Source organism: Apodemus sylvaticus, chromosome 20, assembly GCF_947179515.1.
Source record: "Apodemus sylvaticus chromosome 20, mApoSyl1.1, whole genome shotgun sequence".
Taxonomy (NCBI): domain Eukaryota; kingdom Metazoa; phylum Chordata; class Mammalia; order Rodentia; family Muridae; genus Apodemus; species Apodemus sylvaticus.
Genome location: NC_067491.1, coordinates 44301644 through 44323641, shown reverse-complemented (window position 1 = coordinate 44323641; position 21998 = coordinate 44301644). Strand labels below are relative to the sequence as shown.

Here is a 21998-nt window from a genome sequence, read left to right as displayed (position 1 = left end):
GGGAGGGAGGGAGGGGAGGGTCAAACAGTCTCACCAAGTTGTAGACTGCAAGCTATAGTAATGATGACATAGCAACTGGCCTGACATGCCAGACACTGGTACCACAGTGACATGAAACGCTGGAGGAGTAACCAGCTGCTGTCTAATTGGGTCTAAGATCTATGCCACACGACGAGAATTCATGCTTAGTGTTCTTAACTGAGCAAAGAACCCTTGGCTAGGTAGATCGAACCTACTATTGTTTTGCTAAGTGAATCAAACCATCTTCTAAAAACTTATCTTTATATTCATACATGAGTGTAGCCCTGGCTATCCTAGAACTCACTCTGTGGACCCTCTGTAGACCAGGTGGCCTCTAATTCAGAGCTCTGCCTGCCTCAGCCTCCTGAATGCTGGGATTAAAGGCGTGCGCCATCACCACCTGGCTACCTCTCAAGTTTATAAAGACTGAGCCCAGCTCCCCGGGCCACCCCTGAAAGCTATTACCAGTCTCCTAACAGCAGGGGGAAAAAGGCAAGGAAGGAGTCTAAAACCAAACTGTTTTTCCAAAAATTTCAGGAATTTTATTTTTGTTTTTAAAATTCATGTTTCAACAGTATTCCAAGGGAAAAAGTAATAACACATGTAAATTATAAATACAAAAAAGTCTTCGATGCACATAAAACATGATACAAAACCATCTATCTTCACATATACAAAGTCCAATGTAATTTCTCACATAACAAGTTGAGCAAGGAAAGGGTTGCAAGTGTTTGTCCAGGCGACCACGGTCAGGCCACCAGGGCTCCAGGCCACCAGGGCTCCAGGCCACCAGGGCTCCAGGCCACCAGGGCTCCAGGCCTTCCTGGTCAGCCCAAGAGTTGGGGTCTGAGCCCTTCCATCTCCTTCCTCCAGCCACTTCTCTCCACTTTAAGACAAAAGACCAAGACTTTAAAAACTGACGGTTACTGTTTCATGTCACTAACCCAGCTACAGAACAGAGAAGCCACTAACATTGTCTGAAAATCAAAAGTTTGATTCGTTCTCAGCAAGTTCTAAGCAAGACATACTTCTTCAAATATTTGTTTTACAAAAATTAAGATTTTTCACTTATCACATTGGCTTAAATCACAGTAAGTATATAAAGTAGTTCCTCAAGATAAAAAAAAAATTTTCCTTAACTCTAAACAAGATTTTGTTCACTCTATTTATAGCTCCTAAAAATGTCCCGTAGGAATATCTAATCTAAAATCCACCTAAGGGCTGGGTGTGTAGCCGCAGTTGGGCAGTGCTCACCTAGTGTGTGCAAGGCCCTGGTTTCAATCATCAGCACCGTAAGGAAGCGAAATCTGGAACACAGGAGCGCCTCACTCCCTCTGCCCATACCACAGCTGGTAACAGCAACAGAAACAGCTTCACTGACAACTATTAACGCTAAGACACATTCATTCCTATTGCAAAATGAAGATATTTGATTTTTTAGTTTACATGAAAACTACATCTACTACTAATTTATCTCTATTGTCCTTAATTGTGCTTCAATCATAGATCCTAAAAGATTAAAAACAAAAGTAGATACTGATGTTGCAAAGTTTTTCTGCATCAAAAGACATCGCTGCATAATACAATGAGCTCTCATTTCCCAGGGAGACGAGCATGGGGGGAGGGGCGGGGGCTCTGTGACTCTTGAATGTCTTAAAGAGAACAGCACTGGTGATGCCGTACAAGGAAAGAGACCAAAGGGGAAGTGCGTTACTATTTCAGTGTCATCGGCTTACTAACACCTAGCTATGGATAAGAGGTTAAAAGAAGTCAAGCTTAGTGAAGCAGTAAGTACAAAACTGAGAGACATGGGGTTGGCACACACTTTCAATCCCAGAACTTGGGAGGTAGAGGCAGGCCGATCTCTGAGTTCGAGGCTAGCCTGGTCTACATTCTGAGTGCCAAGAGAGCCAGGACTACATTAGACCTGTCTTTAAAAAGCCAAACAAAACAACTAAGAGAGTGCAGGGTGGTTGGTGCCCAATTCAAAGATACTGGCAATTGGAGTGCGGCTAAACACAGAGCTATCATCTGCTACAGAGAGAAATCTCTCTAACACATGACTAGCTCATAGAAAGAACTGTCGAAATCCAACACTCACTGAGTTATCAAATGAAGTGTTGCGGACTGTGCACCATGACACAATATCTTAACGCAAATTTAAAGAGTGCAAATAAACAACGTGATTCACTTGAGACCCATACCCCCTGGGGGTAAGTGTGACTCAGAACACCCACCGCCATGACCTTGCAGCATAGCCTGTAAAATGATAGCATCAACATAGAGAATTCCTTCAAACAATTCTCATTCCTGTTGCCAGCCAATCTGAATGCATCAAGGAAGCTTACTAATAGTGTAACAAGGTACATATTTACATTTCATTTGCATGTTAAGGACAAATTGTTAATAACAATGATGACTATATTTTAAAAAAATAGAGTAAACGTGTGTTCATTTGCGGAGATATACTATGATTCATCCAGCTATACACAACATTGCCCCAGCTGTAAACACTTTTGTAATGTTTCCAACACTGCAGTACGATTCACAGCTTTATAAAAAGTTGATGTACAGAGTTTCAATTTATTTTTCCAATTCAAACTTAAGGAGCTGAACTACATTAATGCTTAGCCATTTTACTCTAACACCTGTAAAATATATAAAATACCAAGATTATCAACAGTCACGTATGTTCTGAAGTCAGGGGACACATGTATTTTCTTGAGGTTTGTTCCATTTGTGTAGAAAGTCTGTGAGGATTCCCCAGTGGCAACATTCCACCACTGTTGAGAGAAAAAGAGAACTTTTGTTAGACTGGTAAGTCCACTGCGTGGGAATTTGTGAAGCCAGTTTCAATCTTTAGTGACTATTCCTGATTCTCAAGCCAAGCAAAGCAGGAACGACACCTGAGCAGGATTCCTGCTGACCACGGTACTAACGGTTGGTTCAGCCTTGTTAATCAGCCCTGGTGATGACCTCATAGCTAAGTCTGTACCCAGGGCCACTGCACCCAGGCCAACACACCCAGGGCCAGGCAACAGAATGCAAGGCAATCAAGAAAAACAACAGCCAGTAGAAAGCTGGTTACACAGAGTGCACTGTGGACTAGGCATGCTTCTCTTCACTAAGACACCCTTCTATAGCCATGGACTGTACTCCAACAGATCCCGAGACTACTCACAGTACCGACAAAGAGGAAGAACAGTCTTTCTCCAGAAGCCCTTTCACCAGGAGTGGTGTAGGCTATTTCTGAGACAATCCATGCTGAATACTGATCATATCAAATCAAGTAGGTGCTCTGACCACATCTCTCTCTTTCCATCACTGAGTGCATCCAGAGTCTAACACTCCTTTTTTCAAATGGTGTTCACAAAACTTACTGCCCTACCTCAGAGCTAAACTGAGCATCACAACCACAACAGTGTGCTCACCTGTATGCGGGACAGAGCCGAGCATGGCAGGACAGAGCCTTGCCCACCAGACTAGGTTGAGTATTTGTCTGTGCCCTTTGTAGTAGAACCTGGTAAAGCATATACAGACCTCGATTGGTAAAGCACACTAAAGCAGCATGCTGTACCTGAAACTGCACCTTAACCGAAAGCACCAAGGACACACCCAGCCCGGGGAGACTCCCTGGCTTTCAGAGACTAAGGCTTGTAGAGTCTATCTCCCACACCCAATGCCTCACTTTAAGGAACCTGGCCTCCTGAGAGAATCAAGACTCAGGAGACAGTGGAATTAGACAGCAAAAGTAGAACAGTTTCCACTCTCAATGCAGCTTCCCCCATATATACACAATACACACACACACACACACACACACACCATTAAAAAGGACTGCTTTATCTGGAAACACTACAGTAGCCACTGGATCAGTATGGACTGGAAATACATGATTTCATAACAGCAGCTAACACAGGGTTTTCAGGGTAATGAATTACTCAGTATGATTCTACAGCTATAGATAGATGTTATCAGAGATTTATCCAAACTCATGAAATGTGCAACACCAAGCCTGATCCTTATGTAAGCTATGACTTTATGCAATGATGATTTATCAGGGCAAGTCTATCAGTTGTAACAAACATGAATGTCTGATGCTGACAGCGGAAGAAGCCTGGAAGGTATATAAATACCATCTGTACTATGACACTATTACCATTATACCCATCTTATAGATGAAATCACTGAGGCAAACAGAGTAAACCCAGTGAGTGGCAGAGCTGGACTCTGAACGCAGGCAATCTGTCCCCAGACCCACTCCTCCATCATGACAGTGCTCTTCTGCCTCTGAGTATAAAATGTCTTCATTTACGACCAAGTGTTCCACACACTGAATCCGCCTTTGCCTTCAGGTGTTTGAGTTATTATAATCTCGTCACTGCAGCAGTCTAAGTGATGGTGTGTTTTGTTTATAGCAATTTTGAAAGGCAAGAACATTTTAGCTACTGGACACCTATTTTATCTTACAGGCACTCAGCTTACCCTGCTCGGACTTTAAAGTAAACAGACCCAAAAGGCCTAATTTCTTGGCCACTCCAGCAGCTGTTTCTTCTTACTCCTAATCTGTTCTGTGCCTTTGGATGGTCTCATCAGCATGCTGGGCAGATGCAGGCTGGGCTCTAACGTAATTAGTCTAGCCAGTAATCAAATAGAAGGCAAAGCACTGATTGTCACTTCACACAGACTACACACACAGCCTATGGCGTCTTCCAGCCTCAAGACGCAGCCTTTCCAGCACAGTAGCAGATCCATCCTGCTACTTTATTTCAAGGTTTGCCAAGAACTCTGAAAAGCTGCTCTTGATCTTCGTGATATCCTAAAAGGCAGACACGGTTATGTGGGGCATCCTACAGAGCCCGGAGAATACAGAAGCTTGGGGTCAAAGCTGAGCAGTTAAGCTGTCAGCAGCGAAGGACTTTCAGCTTCCAACACGAAGACAACAGCATCTCTCCTCTAAGCGCCATGCTCAGAGCTCAGAGTCTTTATCTCTACAGTAATGGAGGACCAGTGGCATTAATAGTCCAGGAACTCTTGATGAGTAAATGAAAGTGTGCCCCAAACGGTATACATTAATACAACATTAAGAGACTTTTATTTCCAATGCAGGCTGTAGAGGTATCGTTTCACACACTGAAAACACTCCCTCACTTATCTTTTATAAGCTGGATATTATGTTGAGTAAAACTGCAATACTGTGGGCCCCTCATAACCAAAGCCTTCATTCACGCAACTGAGCATCTACACTGAGAGACGATGTGAATCGTCTTTTTGCAGTAACCAGCAGCCAGATCACAAAACCTTCCAGGACTGTTGTAAATGACAAAGCTTGCGGGATGCCCAAGGGGCCGGCATAAGGTATGCTATCCTTCTCACGTATGGTATGTCTTTCATAAACGTCCTGTCCCTTGCTCCCCGCTGTGCCTCCACTTTGCCCTTGCACACTTCTCTCAGGCTCCTCCCACCCTTTAGGGACTCTGTTTCCCATCTGCTTCCTGTATGGAACCTTAGCCTCCACTAGGAAGGGACAAGCCTTAACTATGTGCCACAGCACACACCAGGCACTAAGCACCGGCTTACTGAACAGAGAAATGGGACAATCAGCGGCCTTGGCGTCCTATAACATGCTTAAGTCCTGGCCTCACAGCACCACTGAGGATGCACAAGCCGACTTGTTAGAGACAACTGAAGAAGCAGAAGACCTGCTGTGAGACCCGGCACTCGTAGCCACTATGCACAATGTTTTAGGAAAGTTATAAAGTCATGAAAATCACTTTTGCACATCTATAACCCAAAGGTAGTAAAACTTCCGCATCATAAAGCTGATTAGTGGGCTGACAGAAACAAAACTCTGCAGATTACAAATTAATATGCTGCTACTATTATTATCAAGAAGGAAAATTTCACAAACACATTTTTCAAATAATTCCAACCAGAATATTTACTAACAAGTACCACAGTAGATGAAGTTGAGGCATGTGTGCTGAGATGGGAGAGGAGAGCTCTCACAGGGTCACCATCACCAAAGGCTCTGAGACCTGCAGAAAGAGGCCTTACAGGGGTCAGCCTCACCACCGCAGAGTGCGGGGAACAACAGCATCCCTTCTGTTCTGCTGGGTTGTAGGAAACCCAAATGAAAAATGGTGAGTGAAAACCGCTTTAGATACGATACCGACTGCTCTTCCTTTCACATTCTGGAGTAACTCTTACCTTGAGATATCCTCCAGCAGAGACGAGCATTTTACTGTCAGGAGAGAAGCAAACATCAGTCACCCAGCCTCCGTGGGTAGCGGCTCCTTCTTCTACTGAAATCGGAGCACACAAATGAAGAAGTTGGCCGTCTGAGACACTCCATATCTACACAGACATAATACACAATTCATTAACGAGGCAGCCCTGGAGGTTTTCCAGTTTCAAAGCGTACATACGTATCATCTGCGATAGGTCTGGAAGTCTTTCCTTAAAAACAGAAAGAAGAGTGTGCTGGATCAGAACGCTATCAATTTCAATAATTCAGAGAGAAACGCAATCCCAGCACTTGGGAGGCGGAGTCAGGCGGATTTCTGAGTTCGAGGCCAGCCTGGTCTACACAGTGAGTTCCAGGACAACCAGGGCTATACAGAGAAACCCTGTCTCAAAAAAACAGAGAGAGAGAGAGAGAGAGAGAGAGAGAGAGAGAGAGAGAGAGAGAGAGAGAGAGATGCAAGCACAGTGGCACACACCTGATCTGATCTTAGCTGCTCAGGAGGCAGAGGCAGAAAGATTTTGGGTTCAAATGACAGGTAACATGATGAGACTCTATATCCAAAAACTAAAAAGTAAAGGAGGGGAGTTACCATTGAAATTCTAGGCAATGTGTCAGTAAGACAGATCAAGAATTCTAATTCCTGGAAAACCCAATAGAATCTCTACCCCTGCAAGTCCAAACTCTCCTATTTCTCTGCATTATACCTACTCCTCTGCCAGGTTTAATATCTCTGCTTAAAAGCAAACAAAAACAAGAAACCCACCACCAGAAATAAAAATATTCTCCTCAAAAACACGGGTTACCAAGGCTGCAAAGATGGCTCAGCAGTTTAGGGTACTGGCTGCTCTTCCAGAGGACCCAGGTTCAATTCCCAGCACCTACCTAGTGACTTACAACTGTCTGTAACCCCAGTGCCTGGAGATCAGGCACTCCTCTGACATCCTCAAAAATCCAGGTATAATGTGAGCCTCAGTATAGCTTTGTTAACAAGGGCAGACAGTCCAAAGAGGACTGTGACAAACCCAAGAAAACTAATGGGCAGCATACCAAAAAGATCTCTACTTTGAACTATGAGAAAAGGCAGAATTTGCAATTCATTTATGAACCAACGTTTTCCAAAATAATTAAGACAAATCATTCGCAAACTAACAGCAGAGAACCAAATGTAAAGATCTACTCACATAGGTATAAAATGGCTACCTAACATTTATTTATTTTTATTTTGTTCATTTATTTTTATTTTATTTCATTTATGTATTTTTAAGTGCTCTACCACTGAGCTAAATCCCCAACTCCTATTTTCATTATTTATTTATTTATTTATTTATTTATTTATTTATTTATTTATTTATTTTTGAGACAGGATCTTACCATGTAGCCCTGGCGGGCCTGGAACTTATTTTATGTGGATCGAGCTGGCTTCAAATTCAGAGATGGACCTGCCTCTGCCATCACAGTGTTGGGATTAAAGGTGTGCACCAACAGAGCACCTGACTTACCTAACTGTAAAATGCAATCTCTCCTGGGGTGAATGAGGAAGCTATGAATACAGTGTGCACAAGAAACGGAGCAAAGAGTGCTCCATCCAACCAGCCGGTGCACTCTTCCCATTCAAAGAGATCTCCATGGTAAGCTGCTGTAAGCCCAACAAAACCAGGAAGATCTGGAGTCGGGCGCGGCAGGGGTGAATGTGAGTTGAGGCCAGCCTAACCTATGCAGCAAGACTCTCTCAAAAACCATCAAATGACCAGCCTGAGTGTGGGAAAGGACGGCCCCAAGGTAAAGGGGAAATGCTCCCTCCATCAGCACATGCCCTACCCTGATTTCTCCATTGTCATCTCCAGTTGCCAACAGGACGCCATCCAGTGAGAAAGCAGAGCAGCGGACACAGCCATTATGGCCCCTCAGCTCCTGAAGAGGGGAAAGGAGTTCAAAACTCCAGATCTGGAAGGCAATTAGGATTGTTTAGGAACAGGGAATACACTCTAAACATCTACAAGGCCTGCGTACACATTCACGAGATGTCCCATCTCTAAGCTGCAACCTCGTCAATCTGGGGGACTTCCCTTTCATTAATTACTCAAGTTAAATGTAGCTCAGGAACCGGAGCCAGCTCTCTTCCCTTTGTATTAATGTTTAAAAGGAGGACCAGAGAATCAGTTAAGAACAGTCTGGGACTGAGGCACACAGTCCACCCTTGTGACTTCTAACAACTCAGTTTCTCTAGCTTCAGTTTCTGCAGGTGTAAAACGGGCCATGATTCCCACAGTGTGATGATTGCAAAGGACTAAATGCTGGCACAGGCCAGAACACACAGGCCAGGCTCTTTAAAGGCTAGTCACCACATGGCCCTATTATATCATTGCTGGACAATGCTTGTCTTTTGCGGGGGGGGGGGGGGGGGGGGGGGGGGGGGGGGTGGGGGTGGGGGGGGGGGGTGGGGGGAGGCAGGGGAGACAGGGGCCCATGCTGGCTTTGAGCTCACAGAGATCCTCCTGCCTCTAAAGCTGTGAACTACCACACTTGGCTTGCTGTCTCCCCCCCCCCCCGCCCCACCCCTAATATTTTCTCTGTGGTTCTGTTACTACCATTTAGCCAGGCCCCACTGAAAATGACCATGTTCCAGGCACTCAATGGGCATGGTCTCTGGGAACAAGGATGAGCAGATGCAACTAAAGCACTGACCAAAAGCTCCAAAGACAGCTAGATAGCCATGCCATTAACAGAGATGGAGGGACAGAGAAGGAGATGTAGTGCTGAGAGTCCCCAAGCCAGAAGCACTTCAAAGGCATCACTTATACCAAGTGAGTAAAGACTGTGTCTACTCAGGTCCCTTTTGATTGCTTTTACTGCATATAATATACGGCAGAAATTCAACTTGATTAGTTATAAATAAAAAGTAATCTTTTCCTTTCTCTTAAGACTTTAGGAATTAAGAAATTAAGAATTTGAGACATTAAGAATTATTTCTGAATTCTCCCATAAAGAAGAATCAGAGTTACTAAATATTATTAATTTAAACAGCAAGTGAATGCTAATGGGCATCCTTCAGAAGCATGTGACCTAGGACAGCTCATAGTCTTCTAGCTTTAGTTTCTGTATACGTGGAATCAGCACAATGACACCTATATACTTCTATATATTGCAGGGACAATGACAGCTATATACCTCTATGTATTGCAGGGACAATGACACCTATATACTTCTATGTATTGCAGGGACAATGACACCTATATACTTCTATATATTGCAAGGACAATGACACCTATATACTTCTATATATTGCAGGGACAATGACACCTATATACTTCTCTGTATTGCAGGGACAATGACACCTATATACTTCTATGTATTGCAGGGACAATGACACCTATATACTTCTATGTATTGCAGGGACAATGACACCTATACACTTCTATGTATTGCAGGGACAATGACGCCTATGATGTGATCAAGTAAGATCTGATGGAGTGAAATTCTTAGCATTGTCTAAAATATGAGACAGGCAGGGATGGGTCAGAGACAGATGTCTCAGTCAGAGCACCAGCCTCATGAGCCCAACAACCCAACTTCCTGTACAGAGCTGATGTGGCGACCTGCACCTGCAGCTGCAGCAGTCCTGTGGCAGGGGAGGTGGAAACAGGAAGAGCCCCTGAAGCCTCTAGTCTGGAGTGCACAGCACAACAAAGGCAGCAGAAACCATGAGAGGCCCACCCTGCCTCAACAAGGTGGAAGGGAAGTCCCACTCCCAAGGCTGTCCTCTGACCTGTACACATGCACAGTGGCTGTCCTCTGACCTGTACACATGCACAGTGGCTGTCCTCTGACCTGTACACATGCACCGTGGCTGTCCTCTGACCTGTACACATGCACAGTGGCTGTCTTCTGACCTGTACACATGCACCGTGGCTGTCCTCTGACCTGTACACATGCACAGTGGCTGTCCTCTGACCTGTACACATGCACAGTGGCTGTCCTCTGACCTGTACACATGCACCGTGGCTGTCCTCTGACCTGTACACATGCACAGTGGCTGTCCTCTGACCTGTACACATGCACAGTGGCTGTCCTCTGACCTGTACACATGCACAGTGGCTGTCCTCTAACCTGTACACATGCACAGTGGCTGTCCTCTGACCTGTACACATGCACCGTGACTGTCCTCTGACCTGTACACATGCACAGTGGCTGTCCTCTGACCTGTACACATGCACAGTGGCTGTCCTCTGACCTGTACACATGCACCGTGGCTGTCCTCTGACCTGTACACATGCACCGTGGCTGTCCTCTGACCTGTACACATGCACTGTGACTGTCCTCTGACCTGTACACATGCACAGTAGCTGTCCTCTGACCTGTACACATACACAGTGGCTGTCCTCTGACCTGTACACATGTACAGTGGCTGTCCTCTGACCTGTACACATGCACAGTGGCTGTCCTCTGACGTGTACACATGCACAGTGGCTGTCCTCTGACCTGTACACATGCACAGTGGCTGTCCTCTGACCTGTACACATGCACTATGGCTGTCCTCTGACCTGTATACATGCACCGTGGCTGTCCTCTGACCTGTACACATGCACAGTGGCTGTCCTCTGACCTGTACACATGCACTATGGCTGTCCTCTGACCTGTATACATGCACAGTGGCTGTCCTCTGACCTGTACACATGCACCGTGGCTGTCCTCTGACCTGTACACATGCACAGTGGCTGTCCTCTGACCTGTACACATGCACAGTGGCTGTCCTCTGACCTGTACACATGCACAGTGGCTGTCCTCTGACCTGTACACATGCACAGTGGCTGTCCTCTGACCTGTACACATGCACAGTGGCTGTCCTCTGACCTGTACACATGCACAGTGACTGTCCTCTGACCTGTACACATGCACAGTGGCTGTCCTCTGACCTGTACACATGCACAATGGCTCATGCAGGCGCCCCCCTCCCTACGCATACACACAAAAAACAATAAACAAAATCTTAAAAGTACATGGTACAGATATGCAAACCAAATCTGTGACTGTCCTGTCTTATACATTGTTTGGACTCTAATAATAACCAACGCTGTAAATTTTACATGTGGACACTTCAAGTGACGGACTGACCTTGGCCGTCTTATCAGCAGAGGTAGATGAAAACTTGGTCGCATCAGAAGAGACAGCACAGGAAAGCACTGTGCCCTGATGACAAGTAAAGTCTCTTTCTATTCTTCCAGTAATGACATTCCACACCTTAGGGGGAAAAATGTTAGGTGACACGTTTAAAAACATTGTATGTCATGCATGATGGAACACAACTGTAGCCCCAAGGCAAGGGGGAGCAGAAATGGGGACAAGTTCAAGGCCAACCTGGGCTACATAGGACTTCAAGGGAACGAAGGATGGGGTGTGTCTTACTGGTAGGACACTTGTTTAGCATGTGCAGAGCCTAGGTTTGATTCCTAGAATCACAAAACAAGGAGGGGGTAGGAGAAGAGAAGGAGGAACACCTCAGCAGAAAGGGGTCAGGGAGAGGACTAAACCGGCCCTGTGGTCAAGAGCACTGGCCGCTCTCCCAGAGGACCCAGTTTGATCTCCAGCACCTACAAGGTGGCTCACAGCCATCTGTCCCCAGGTCTAGGAGATCCGATGCTTTCGGCTTCCACGGGCACTGCATGCACGCGGTGCACAGACATACATGCAAGCAAAACACACATACAAATAAAATTTTTTAAAAGAACAAAATCAGCTATGAAACATACCCCAAAAAACAAGTTTTAGAACAGTAGTTGTTGGGATCGCTTAAGCTTCCATAAAAGCTTGCAAACACACAACAGACGAAGGTGACCACACGGAATAGAAAACACACACAATACTGATTTTTTTTTATTCAATTATTTAACATTCTTGTGCTTTAAAGCTGTCACACTCTAATTACTGCAACATCAGAATGTTTCCTTTAAAAGAACAATCTGGGTCTGGATATGGTGGTGCATATGCCTTTAGTCTCAGAAACTCAAGAGGCAGGTAGATCTCTGTGAGTTCAAGACCAGCCTGGTCTACATATCAAGTTCCAGACCAACCAGGGCTATATACTGAGACCCTGTGACAAAATAACATATATTATATACATTATATATATATATATATATATACACACACACACACACATACATACACACATATACATACATATATACATACATTTAAATGTGGTATTTGGGTCTGGGAAAGGTGGCCTCCTAGCTAAGATCACTAACTGTTCTTCAAGAGAACCTGGGTTTAGTTCTCAGCAGCCAGCTCACAAACATCTGTAATTCCAGTTCTGGAGGGTCTGGTGCTCCTTGCTCTCCTCTGGCCTCTGAGGACACCAACCATACATGGGGTCCACAGACAAATTCATGCAAGTCAAACACCCATACTCACAGTCAAATAAAATACATTTAAAGAATATTTTCAAAATAGTTTAAAACAACAACAACAACAAAACATTTTTTAAAAATCTGGTATGCAAATTACCTTCACCGTTCCATCAAATGACCAAGAAAGCAATCTTGAATCTTGCAGGAGCCTGAAGTCCTTTACTGTTTCCTGATGGGCTTGTAAAAATACATAGTCCTCTGTCTGCCAATTCCATACCTGAATATCAAAGAAATAAGTCTGTTACAAACCTTCCCCAGTAAAGCCCCACTGGAAAGAGTATGTATTCTATTCTTTAGTCTTTTATTGTCACAGTGTTTCAAACAGAGAAGGAACAAAGAATATTGTCTCCCTGTCCTACAAAGAGAAAAAGTTGAAGTTAATTAGCTTGATTGGGGGGGGGGGGGCAAAATAAAGCACTTTCCTCCTAAATAAAATTTATTTTCTTCAGTTGCTTGGAGAGTAGTTAATTAAACCACAAGATAGACAAAAAACCTACAACATGCCAGTGAGCTCACCATCTGATTAAATTTTCCAGAGAAAATTGTCCTAATTATGTATCCGCAGACTTGCAAGCCTGTGCATTGGATCACGCCACAGACTGTCGCCAGGAAAACTGCTCTACCGCCCAGAAAGGTCAATGAGCCAGAGAAGTGTAACAACAGGTCACGGAGCTTCTGAGCTCCGAGGTCTGAGATAGCCCTTAACGTAGCTCTCAGTATACGAGAAGCAGCAGCAGCAGGCACTGCTGTTCCCAGGCAGCTGGGGGACGACGCTCCTAGCCACTAGAGAGAGGGAAGAATTGAAGCAATGCCAGCGACGGGGACAAAACAACAAACAGGAACAGCTGAGGCACAGCAGTGGACAGAAATGTCTGTGTCGTGTCAATATGCGGAACGTCCATTACTAAAACAAAGCAGCAGTGTTTGCCGGCTTTTAAATCCTTAACTTCGATTAATTTAATAAACATGTGTCCAAGTAAGGCAAACGTGAATCAAATAAGAGCCAACAAACGTAAAAAATGAGACATTAAAAAAATATCCTTCTGGCCGGGCGGTGGCACACGCCTGTAATCCCAGCACTCTGGGAGGCAGAGGCAGGTGGATTTCTGAGTTCGAGGCCAGCCTGGTCTACAGAGTGAGTTCCAGGACAGCCAGGACTACACAGAGAAACCCTGTCTCGACAAAAACCAAATCCAAAAAACCAAAAAAAAAAAAAAATATATATATATATATATATATATATATATATATATATATATATATATCCTTTACCAAGATATTAACTACTGTAGTAAACATATTATGAATATCAAGACAGTGATTCCTTCCACAGTATTTGGTAGCGGCCAGGGCTCAAGGGAGTTGGAGTGGAGAAGGGAGGCCAGCACTTAAGAGCACTGGCTGCTTTTCAGCGGACATAGGTTCCATTCCCAGCACCCACATGGTAGTTCACAACCAATCCCAACTCTACCAGAAGACCCAATACCCTCTTCTGTCTTCCAAGGGCACCAGGTGTACACATAGGTAGTAAATACATAATTTCTCATATCTGTAAGAACCAATATATTCTTATGCTTCAGGTAAACATAGCTAATACAAGTACTCCATTGACCCCAAGAGAGTGACAAAAGCTACCAAAACAGACCAGTTTTCACAAGGTTCAGTTTTCACAAGGTTCATCAAGTGGGTATATCCTTCTATTTCTAGCAATAACTTTAACTTGACAGAGATTCACTAAACCTATGTCTCAGGTAATACAAAGGATTTAAACGAACCTTCATTCAGTCATTTACCAAAGTAAAGGCAGGTATGACAGACAGCACACACCTGCAATCCTACCCAGCCCTGGGGCAAAAGAGGCAGAAGGATGAGGAGTTCAAGGCCAGCCTTGGTTACACAGTAAGTTCAGGACCAACCTAAGCTACATGAGACCCACTCTTCAAACACACACACACACACACACTAAACCAAAAATCTCAATCCATCATTTTTTTTTAAAGAAAAAAGAGTTTGTTTACATGAAACACTAAAACTCTTTAAATGGTGCTTGCTTGGGCAACACACATACTAAAATTGAAACTGCACAGAGATTAGCATGGACCCTGTGCAAAAATGACAGGCAAATCATGACATAGTCCTTTGTTTGGTTGGTTGGTTTTTGTTTTTTGTTTTTTTTTAAGAGAAAGCTCCCTTAAGTAGTCCTGGTTGTGTTGGACCTCACCATGTAAACATGGCCGGCCTCCTACCCACCTTCCTCTGCTTCTCAAGTGCTTGGATTAAAGTGTGCACCACCACACCCAGCAGCAGACCGTACTTTTTAAGCGTCACAGTCTAAGTTGGATCCCTGGAGTCCACCTGGCAGAAGAAGACCATTCCCCACACACTGTTCTCTGACCTTGGAGTGACCCTATTGAGTGCGTGTGAGAGCGTCCACATAACTAAGCACGTTTTAAGGCACTATACATATAAAAGTCATTCTAAGCAGTCCACAAAGAGAAGATAAAGTAGAACTTGTATTTTTAAAAATAACCCCTATTCTAAAAATATTCCTAAAAATTATCTCTCCCTCTGGCTGAGAATATCTCCAAACGGGTCGTAAAACCCTATGAATTTAAGTTCACACCATATACAATGTCCCAACAGGATTTATCTGATGTAGTTAAATTTCCTCCATTTCAAAGACATCTGGAGAGGAAGAAATGTGACTATTATATGAATTTCACAGTTAATAAAGAAGCATCATGGGAGCTTACAATAAAGTTTTTGTATTAAAGCCAAATTTCATCCCAATCCTACACCTTCTCAAAGACTCAATACAGCAAAATTGGTTTTCCGAGATAGTCTTTAATGGGATAGTTAAAAGCTGCCATCATAGGAAATATGAACTAAATAAAATTAGGAGTGTTACCCAGTAGTAGAACACCTGCTAGGGCGGGGAGCAGTGGCACACGCCTTTAGTCCTGGTGCTCAAGAGGCAGAGGCAAGGGGATCTTTCTGAGTTCAAGGCCAGCCTAGGCTATAGAACAAGTTTGAGGTAAAGCCTGAGCTACAGAACGAGAGCCCTATCTCAAAGAAAAAAAAGAGGAAGGAGGGAAGGAAGGAAGGAGAAAGGGAAGGATGAAGGGAGAAAGAAGGAGAGAGAGAGAGAAGGGGGGAGAGGGGGAGAGAGGGGGAAAGAAGTTCTTAGACATTAAAGCTGTTATGACAGAGATAGAAAAAAAAAATCAGTGGGAGGACTGGAAATATAAAAGCTGAAGAAAATTCCAGAATACAAAGCACACTGTAGAAAGTTTAAGTACAGGGAAAGACTACAAGTATTACACGCCTAGACCCTGGAAATGGAGGAGAGGTCATCCTCAGCTTTGTGATAAGTTCAAATCCAGCCTGGGTTATAAAGGACCCTGCCTCAAACAATAAACCAAAACTGAGGACAAGAGGGCTGGCCTGGGAACTAATACATGAATAATGAGTTTTATAAAAAGAGAATCAGAGTGGACTGGAAAAAGGGAAAAGAAATAATTTAAGTGAATAATTTAAAAAATAAGTTTCCTTGAAAGAAACTCCCCTAACGAACAAAATAGATGACATGCAAAAGCATGTCATCATGAACTTTCACAGCTCAGAGGGCACAGGATGATGTCAACATCTTCCACGAAGCTGCAAACGTTTGCACGGTAGCGCATGCCCTTCGGCCCTGCTCTGGAGGCAGGGGCAGAGGAGTGCTGTGAGTTCAAGGCCAGCCTGGTCCACAGAGTGAATTCTAGGCTAGGCAGAGCGACACAGTGAGATCCTGCCCCAATAACAAAGCAGACAAAAACAGAGTGGCTTTAGACTTCTCAGTATAAACTCTGGAACATGGCGCATGTATGCAGCACACGTGCTGAAGACAGGCGAGGTGGGAAGAGAGCAAACGCTGAATCCTCACCACTGGGAATTCAGCGGTTCTGCAAGTGGAAAATTAAAAATAGCACGACAAGCGTGCCATATGGAGACATGAAGGTAAACACCAAAAGATGAGATCTCAAAGATCTAAAAATACCTAGATATCTGAAACCTACAGGTGGTGGTTCTGAAGAATAAGCAATGGGGAGGGTCTGTTCTTCACAGCAAGTCTTGTAATGAATAGCATATTAATTTAAGTATGCGGAGTAGGACTTTAATAAAGATTAAATGAATTTTAAAACAATATTGAGTAAGCTCAAAGTCTCGATATATATAATTATGGCTAACTTACTCATATTTTTGGCAGAAGTTTATCACTACAACAAATGTTATTCTTAATAAGACAGGATAAATTATATAACCTGGAGCTGGGCATGGTGGCACATTGTAATCCCAGCACTTACACGGCTGAGACAGGAAGATTGCCAAAAGTTCAAAAAAAGCCTGGCCTGCCACAGAGGCCTACATAGCAAGGCCTTGGTCTCAGGAAAGAAGGATAAAAACAAAAAACAAAACAAAATAAAAATTTAAGACAGAATTTAGTTATGAAAATAAAAGAAATTACATAAAAAATGGCAGAAAATATATGTATACATATAAACATCAATACCAAGCCAGGATAAATACTGAAAACAAAAAACCTTCTCAGGGGACTGCCCACCATGTGCCACACCCACAGAAAAACATGAAACACGACTGGACTCCATAAAGCCCATGTGTACAGTCAGAATGTAGGCACAAAACAGTATCTTTACGTGACGAAGCTTTAGCACAGGGTTGATTCAGAAGTGTTCTGTTGGTCCTCTCTCTAACAGCACAAACACTGGTTTGTTCATCCACCCACCTGAATCACAGAGTCTTCAGAGCTTGAAATCAGTGTCTTCCCATCAGCTGTGAACTGGATGTGCCGTACAGCTTTCTTGTGTCCAACCCCAGAACTGAACACTCTGTTGTTTGGAAGTTCTATAATCTTCAAAACACACAAACAAACAAAACCCACAAGACATTAATACAAAGCAATTAAGCAGCACTTAGGTACTGGACCCCCAACAGCGCATACACGTGTAGAGGCCATGCACACACCTGGCCCCGCCCCCAGCCCCAATCTAGAAAGGCCAGTGGCAGGAGGAGCCGATGGCTCTTCTCAGTACTCAGCACTCAAGTCATGAAAGCAAGTGACAGTCCAGGCTCAGGCTCCATAATAAAAATGGCAACTTATGATGAATGGGAAAGAAGAAAGGATAAAAATCCTGGAAAACGGGAATGAGGAGAGTTAAAGGGCGAGAGGCAGCACTGGGGTACGGAAGGCTGGAGAACTGTGCAATGACAAGCCTTTGAAAGGCCCAACACAGAGATTCAGAAGGCAGTCACGGGCCTGGTGAGGTGGGTCAGTGGGTAAGTGCTTGCTGCATTAGCAGGGAACCCAGATCTGACTGCTAGGATTACACGGTGGAAGGAAGGAACTGACCCCTCCCCAAAAAAGCTAGCCTTAGAGCTCACACCACTTACAGTGGCCTGTAAACACACGTGGAAAAAAGTGTTGTAACACAAACTCAAAACAGGGTGACTACACCAGAAATGCTTTCTAATGAACTCATATGGGTGTGGGGAGGTGTGTGTGTGTGTGTGTGTGTGTATGCCCAATTAAAATAAGATAGAAGACGGTGCTGTAACATAAGATTCTAGAAATCTAATCTTTATGTTAGGGAAAATGGGCCCTCAAACAGCGAAGAGAAATTGTGTGCCCGGGGCCTTCTCAGAAGAGTGGAACAGTCAACATCTCTACAGGGGAGGCAGGGTTGCACTGATGCTGAGCCATTCGTTCAGTGACTTACACGGAACACTGGGCTCTGCCCCTTAGGGAAGCTGTGGGAACTAGGGGAGCATGGAATACTCTGACATGGAATGTACTGACATTCTTGAAAGTCTAGAAATGGCCGGGTGGTGGTGGGGCACGCCTTTAATCCCAGCACTTGGGGGGCAGAGGCAGGTGGATCTCTAAGTTCGAGGCCAGCCTGGTCTACAGAGTTGAGTTCAACATTGTTTAGCTTTTTAACTATGTATAAAACAGCTAGACAACTAGATAATGAGGAACACAGAGAGCCCGAGGAGCAGGAGTTCTGTGAGAAGACACGGATGGAGTGCGAGGCACAGTCTGTGGAACATGACTACTAGATCCCAGAAAGGTCTGCCTAGTCTCCAGGTGTGCCAAGCCACGCACACGGCTAGTTCTGAGTGGACAGCTCTAGCCACAGCTCTGCAGGCTGGAACTGAATACCTTAATGGTCCCATCTTCATCTCCGAATGCAACGTACTCAAGATGTGGACTGAGGCAGCAGCAGCTCACTGGGGCTTCAGGCAGGTAATCAGTCTGGCCTGTTTTCCCAGCAATGAGCTAATGGGAAAGAAGGCACGTCAGTTATTGGGTTGTCTATGCAGTTTTCTGTTGTTATTCTGTGGAAGAGAAGAAGCTTCAACTGCACAGCAAAAGAAAGCACAGAAAATAACCAAGGGTTCTCAAGGGAGACAACAAAGGCTGATCCTAAACTCAGCAGCTGTATTTAGCACTTTACGCTTTCGTTTTAGTTCACTTATGTGGCTCAAATACATTTTCATAAAATAAGAGAGGAATTTAAAAGGTTTGGAGAGCAGCTGCTGTGCGCACCACCTGAGATGTATCTGTCTGGTATGCAGGCTCACAGCTAGCCCCACATCCTGTCTTTTATTTCTTCTCAAAGCCTGTTTTAATAGGGTTATCATTTGTTATAATACACTATTCTGAAATCTTCAAAGGGGCCGTGAAACTGGCCTGAGACAGACATTACACACAATGATAACTCAAAATTGAAATTTATATACTCCGAATCACTCACAAAGCAGGATAGATTAAGATTCTTTCCTTCTTTGAGAGTAGGGAAATAGATCTTACAGAAGAAACTTGAAAGCAGAATTCGTGTCACTGAACTTGTAATACTTAAACTAAGATTATCCAATTTCATAACCGCTACCTAATGCTAATGATTAGTTTTTTTAAACCTCCCCCAAAAAAATGAGCACCTCAATTAAAAGATATAACCTCAGGAAATGTGTCTCAAGCTTACACCAAATTATCAGATACCTTTCTAACTCATGATCTAAAAATCTGAAATACTTCTCAGCATGGCACATACAATGAAATTATTTCTGCTACACTGATTATAAGGTTAATTAATAATATGTAGCTTTCCCTTTATAACAATTTGCCCAAACTTCTCTGGATCTATTAGATATTTAAAAATGAAGACTAAATTACTTCAGGCTGCTGGGGAAGAAGAGTTGCAGATGGTCTGGCCTCACTGTGGCCACTTCACACGTCCTGTTAAGTAGGCTGTGCAATAGGAGAATGACATCCACGGAGTGGCCTAATGATGCTTGTATTCTCATGCTAATTTGGGGCCCCAAAACTGGTGCCCCAGACACCAGAGAGTCAGCACGGGGAAACTAAGTGGCCCTGCCCCCAGTTAATTGTGATTGGTAAATAATGATGCCAACAGCCAATAGCTGGGCAGAAGAGACATGGGTGGGGCTGAGACATGGGTGGGGCTGAGACATGGGTGGGGCTGAGGGCTTTAAAAAAAGAGAAAGAAAAAGCCACCATGGGGTAAAAGAAGAATGCACAGGAGAGGAGAAAGGAGAAGCCACCATGGGTCAGCTAAGCCATGAAAACGTGGCCCTGAGGGCTCCTGACTGGACGTAAGAGCAGCTCAGATGGACCATAGTAAATAGTGAGTAATAACTAGAGTTATCGATAGGAAAGTAGATTCTCGCAGCTTGGAGGGTAGGCAGCTGCCCAGCTCTTGTATTGATTAAGGTTAGTTGTAAATATAAAGGCTATGAGTGTGTCTTTCATCCAGGAACTCAATAACCAAGGTGGAGTGTCAGCCCTGGGTTGGGATTTTAAATTTTACCACAACAGATAACCAAGCTCTTTTGATTGGTTTACAGATTGGTACTGTAAACCTAGTGGTCAAAACCCCACGGCTTAGGTCACAGACTCTAAGCAGGGCTAACCTACTACTGTGATTGTGCTAAACAGAAGTGTCGTCAAACTGCCTTCTAAACAGTCTAAATATGTATTTTTATACCCACACACTAATTCATGCTGCTCTCAGCCTTGATTGAAGAGGCTTCTTTTGCCATGGGCAGCAGTTAGTGCAGAGACACACGGCTAGAAACAGTGCTGAGAATTTAGTCACTATTGAGTGGTTAGCCCTGGACAGGACGCCTATATCTCCTCCTCCAAGGCTTAATCAAAGACCACCATGGAGAGGGGACTACAAGAATGTGAAAATGAGATAACGGAGAGGTGTGTTATAAAACACTGTCTCCTGGATGTGACATGACTGTTGCATGCATGAAATTACAGTAACTATGGTTACCTCCAGAATCTCTGCATAAGATTAGGTCCTTTAGCAAACCCATTATTAACTGGCAAGGGGCTTAGGCGGTCCTACCCCTCCATGAGGACCTGTTAGCCAGCTGGGGAGAGAGGACTGGGGGAGAGGAAGCCACCTTCTTCAGCTGGGTCACCACTGCCTGACTGCCATACCCCAGTAACTAACCCCAAATCCATACTAACCTCAGTAGGACACACACATCACACACACGGGAAGGTGGGCAGGCAATTTATTGAAAAAAAAAGGGGGGGCTAATGGAAGTACAAATGAGAAGATTGAAGATAATCGGGTGTATATGATCAAAATGCACCGTGTGTGTGTGTGTGTGTGTGTGTGTGTGTGTGTGTGTGTGTGTATCAAGCAATATTTTCTTAAAAGACTGAACTACTGAAAACTAATGATCTTCCTCCACAAAAATCAATTTCAGTCCTTTTTTAATTAATAAGTTAAAAATTCTGTGTATACTCTAATGGAACTATTTGTCAGTTAAACTGTCCTCTAAACTCTTGAAGACTATGACATTCAGTAAAATAACATTCTTATAATCAGGCCACCTTCATTGTCCTTTGGTTATGACAACTGTCACTGAAAAGTGGCATAAGTTTGATCTTAAACAATACAAGCAAGGGGACAGTGACCTTGGAAAGAACTATAATAGAAATATCCCAAGCAAAAGCTTGGTCTATTAAAAAAAATAAACAGTAATTATGAAATACACATTCAATTTTCCATCCAAGTTCATACCGTAAATACAGAATGTTGATCAACATATTGAGAAGGTGGTGTATGAACTTATAAAATACAAATCAAGACAAACTTAAGAGATGTTTTACGACTTGACTCTAAAACCCAGAACAGTGGAAGACAAGTTATCAATGGTTCCCCAGGTAGGAATGTTTTCAACACAGATTCTGCCTTAACCTGGGCTGAGCTCGCAGACTGCCG

General features: G+C 43.9%; 1 protein-coding gene and 1 non-coding gene across 24 annotated transcripts in view; one reads left to right on the top strand and one right to left on the bottom strand.

The window, feature by feature from the left end:
* Positions 1 to 538: 538 nt before the first annotated feature.
* Apaf1 (apoptotic peptidase activating factor 1) overlaps positions 539 to 21998 on the bottom strand; it is a 94711-nt gene continuing 73251 nt past the window's right edge. The window contains exons 21-27 of one of the 23 annotated variants that reach the window (XM_052165982.1): positions 18896 to 19012; positions 17462 to 17587; positions 12773 to 12892; positions 11381 to 11506; positions 8087 to 8212; positions 6232 to 6378; positions 539 to 2804 (exon numbers count right to left, since the gene is read on the bottom strand). In XM_052165982.1, the coding sequence (XP_052021942.1) occupies positions 2658 to 2804; positions 6232 to 6378; positions 8087 to 8212; positions 11381 to 11506; positions 12773 to 12892; positions 17462 to 17587; positions 18896 to 19012 (909 nt within the window). In that variant the 3' untranslated portion in view covers positions 539 to 2657. Of the gene's footprint in view, positions 2805 to 6231; positions 6379 to 8086; positions 8213 to 10029; positions 10128 to 10158; positions 10345 to 10397; positions 10562 to 10763; positions 10779 to 10816; positions 10872 to 10931; positions 11507 to 12772; positions 12893 to 17461; positions 17588 to 18895; positions 19013 to 21998 lie in introns of those variants that run through there. The other 22 variants (XR_007974684.1, XR_007974702.1, XR_007974686.1 and 19 more) reach the window with 22 other exon arrangements.
* On the top strand, positions 14719 to 14821 carry LOC127671383 (U6 spliceosomal RNA). The gene has a single exon (XR_007974742.1). It is a non-coding gene; the product is annotated as a U6 spliceosomal RNA (small nuclear RNA).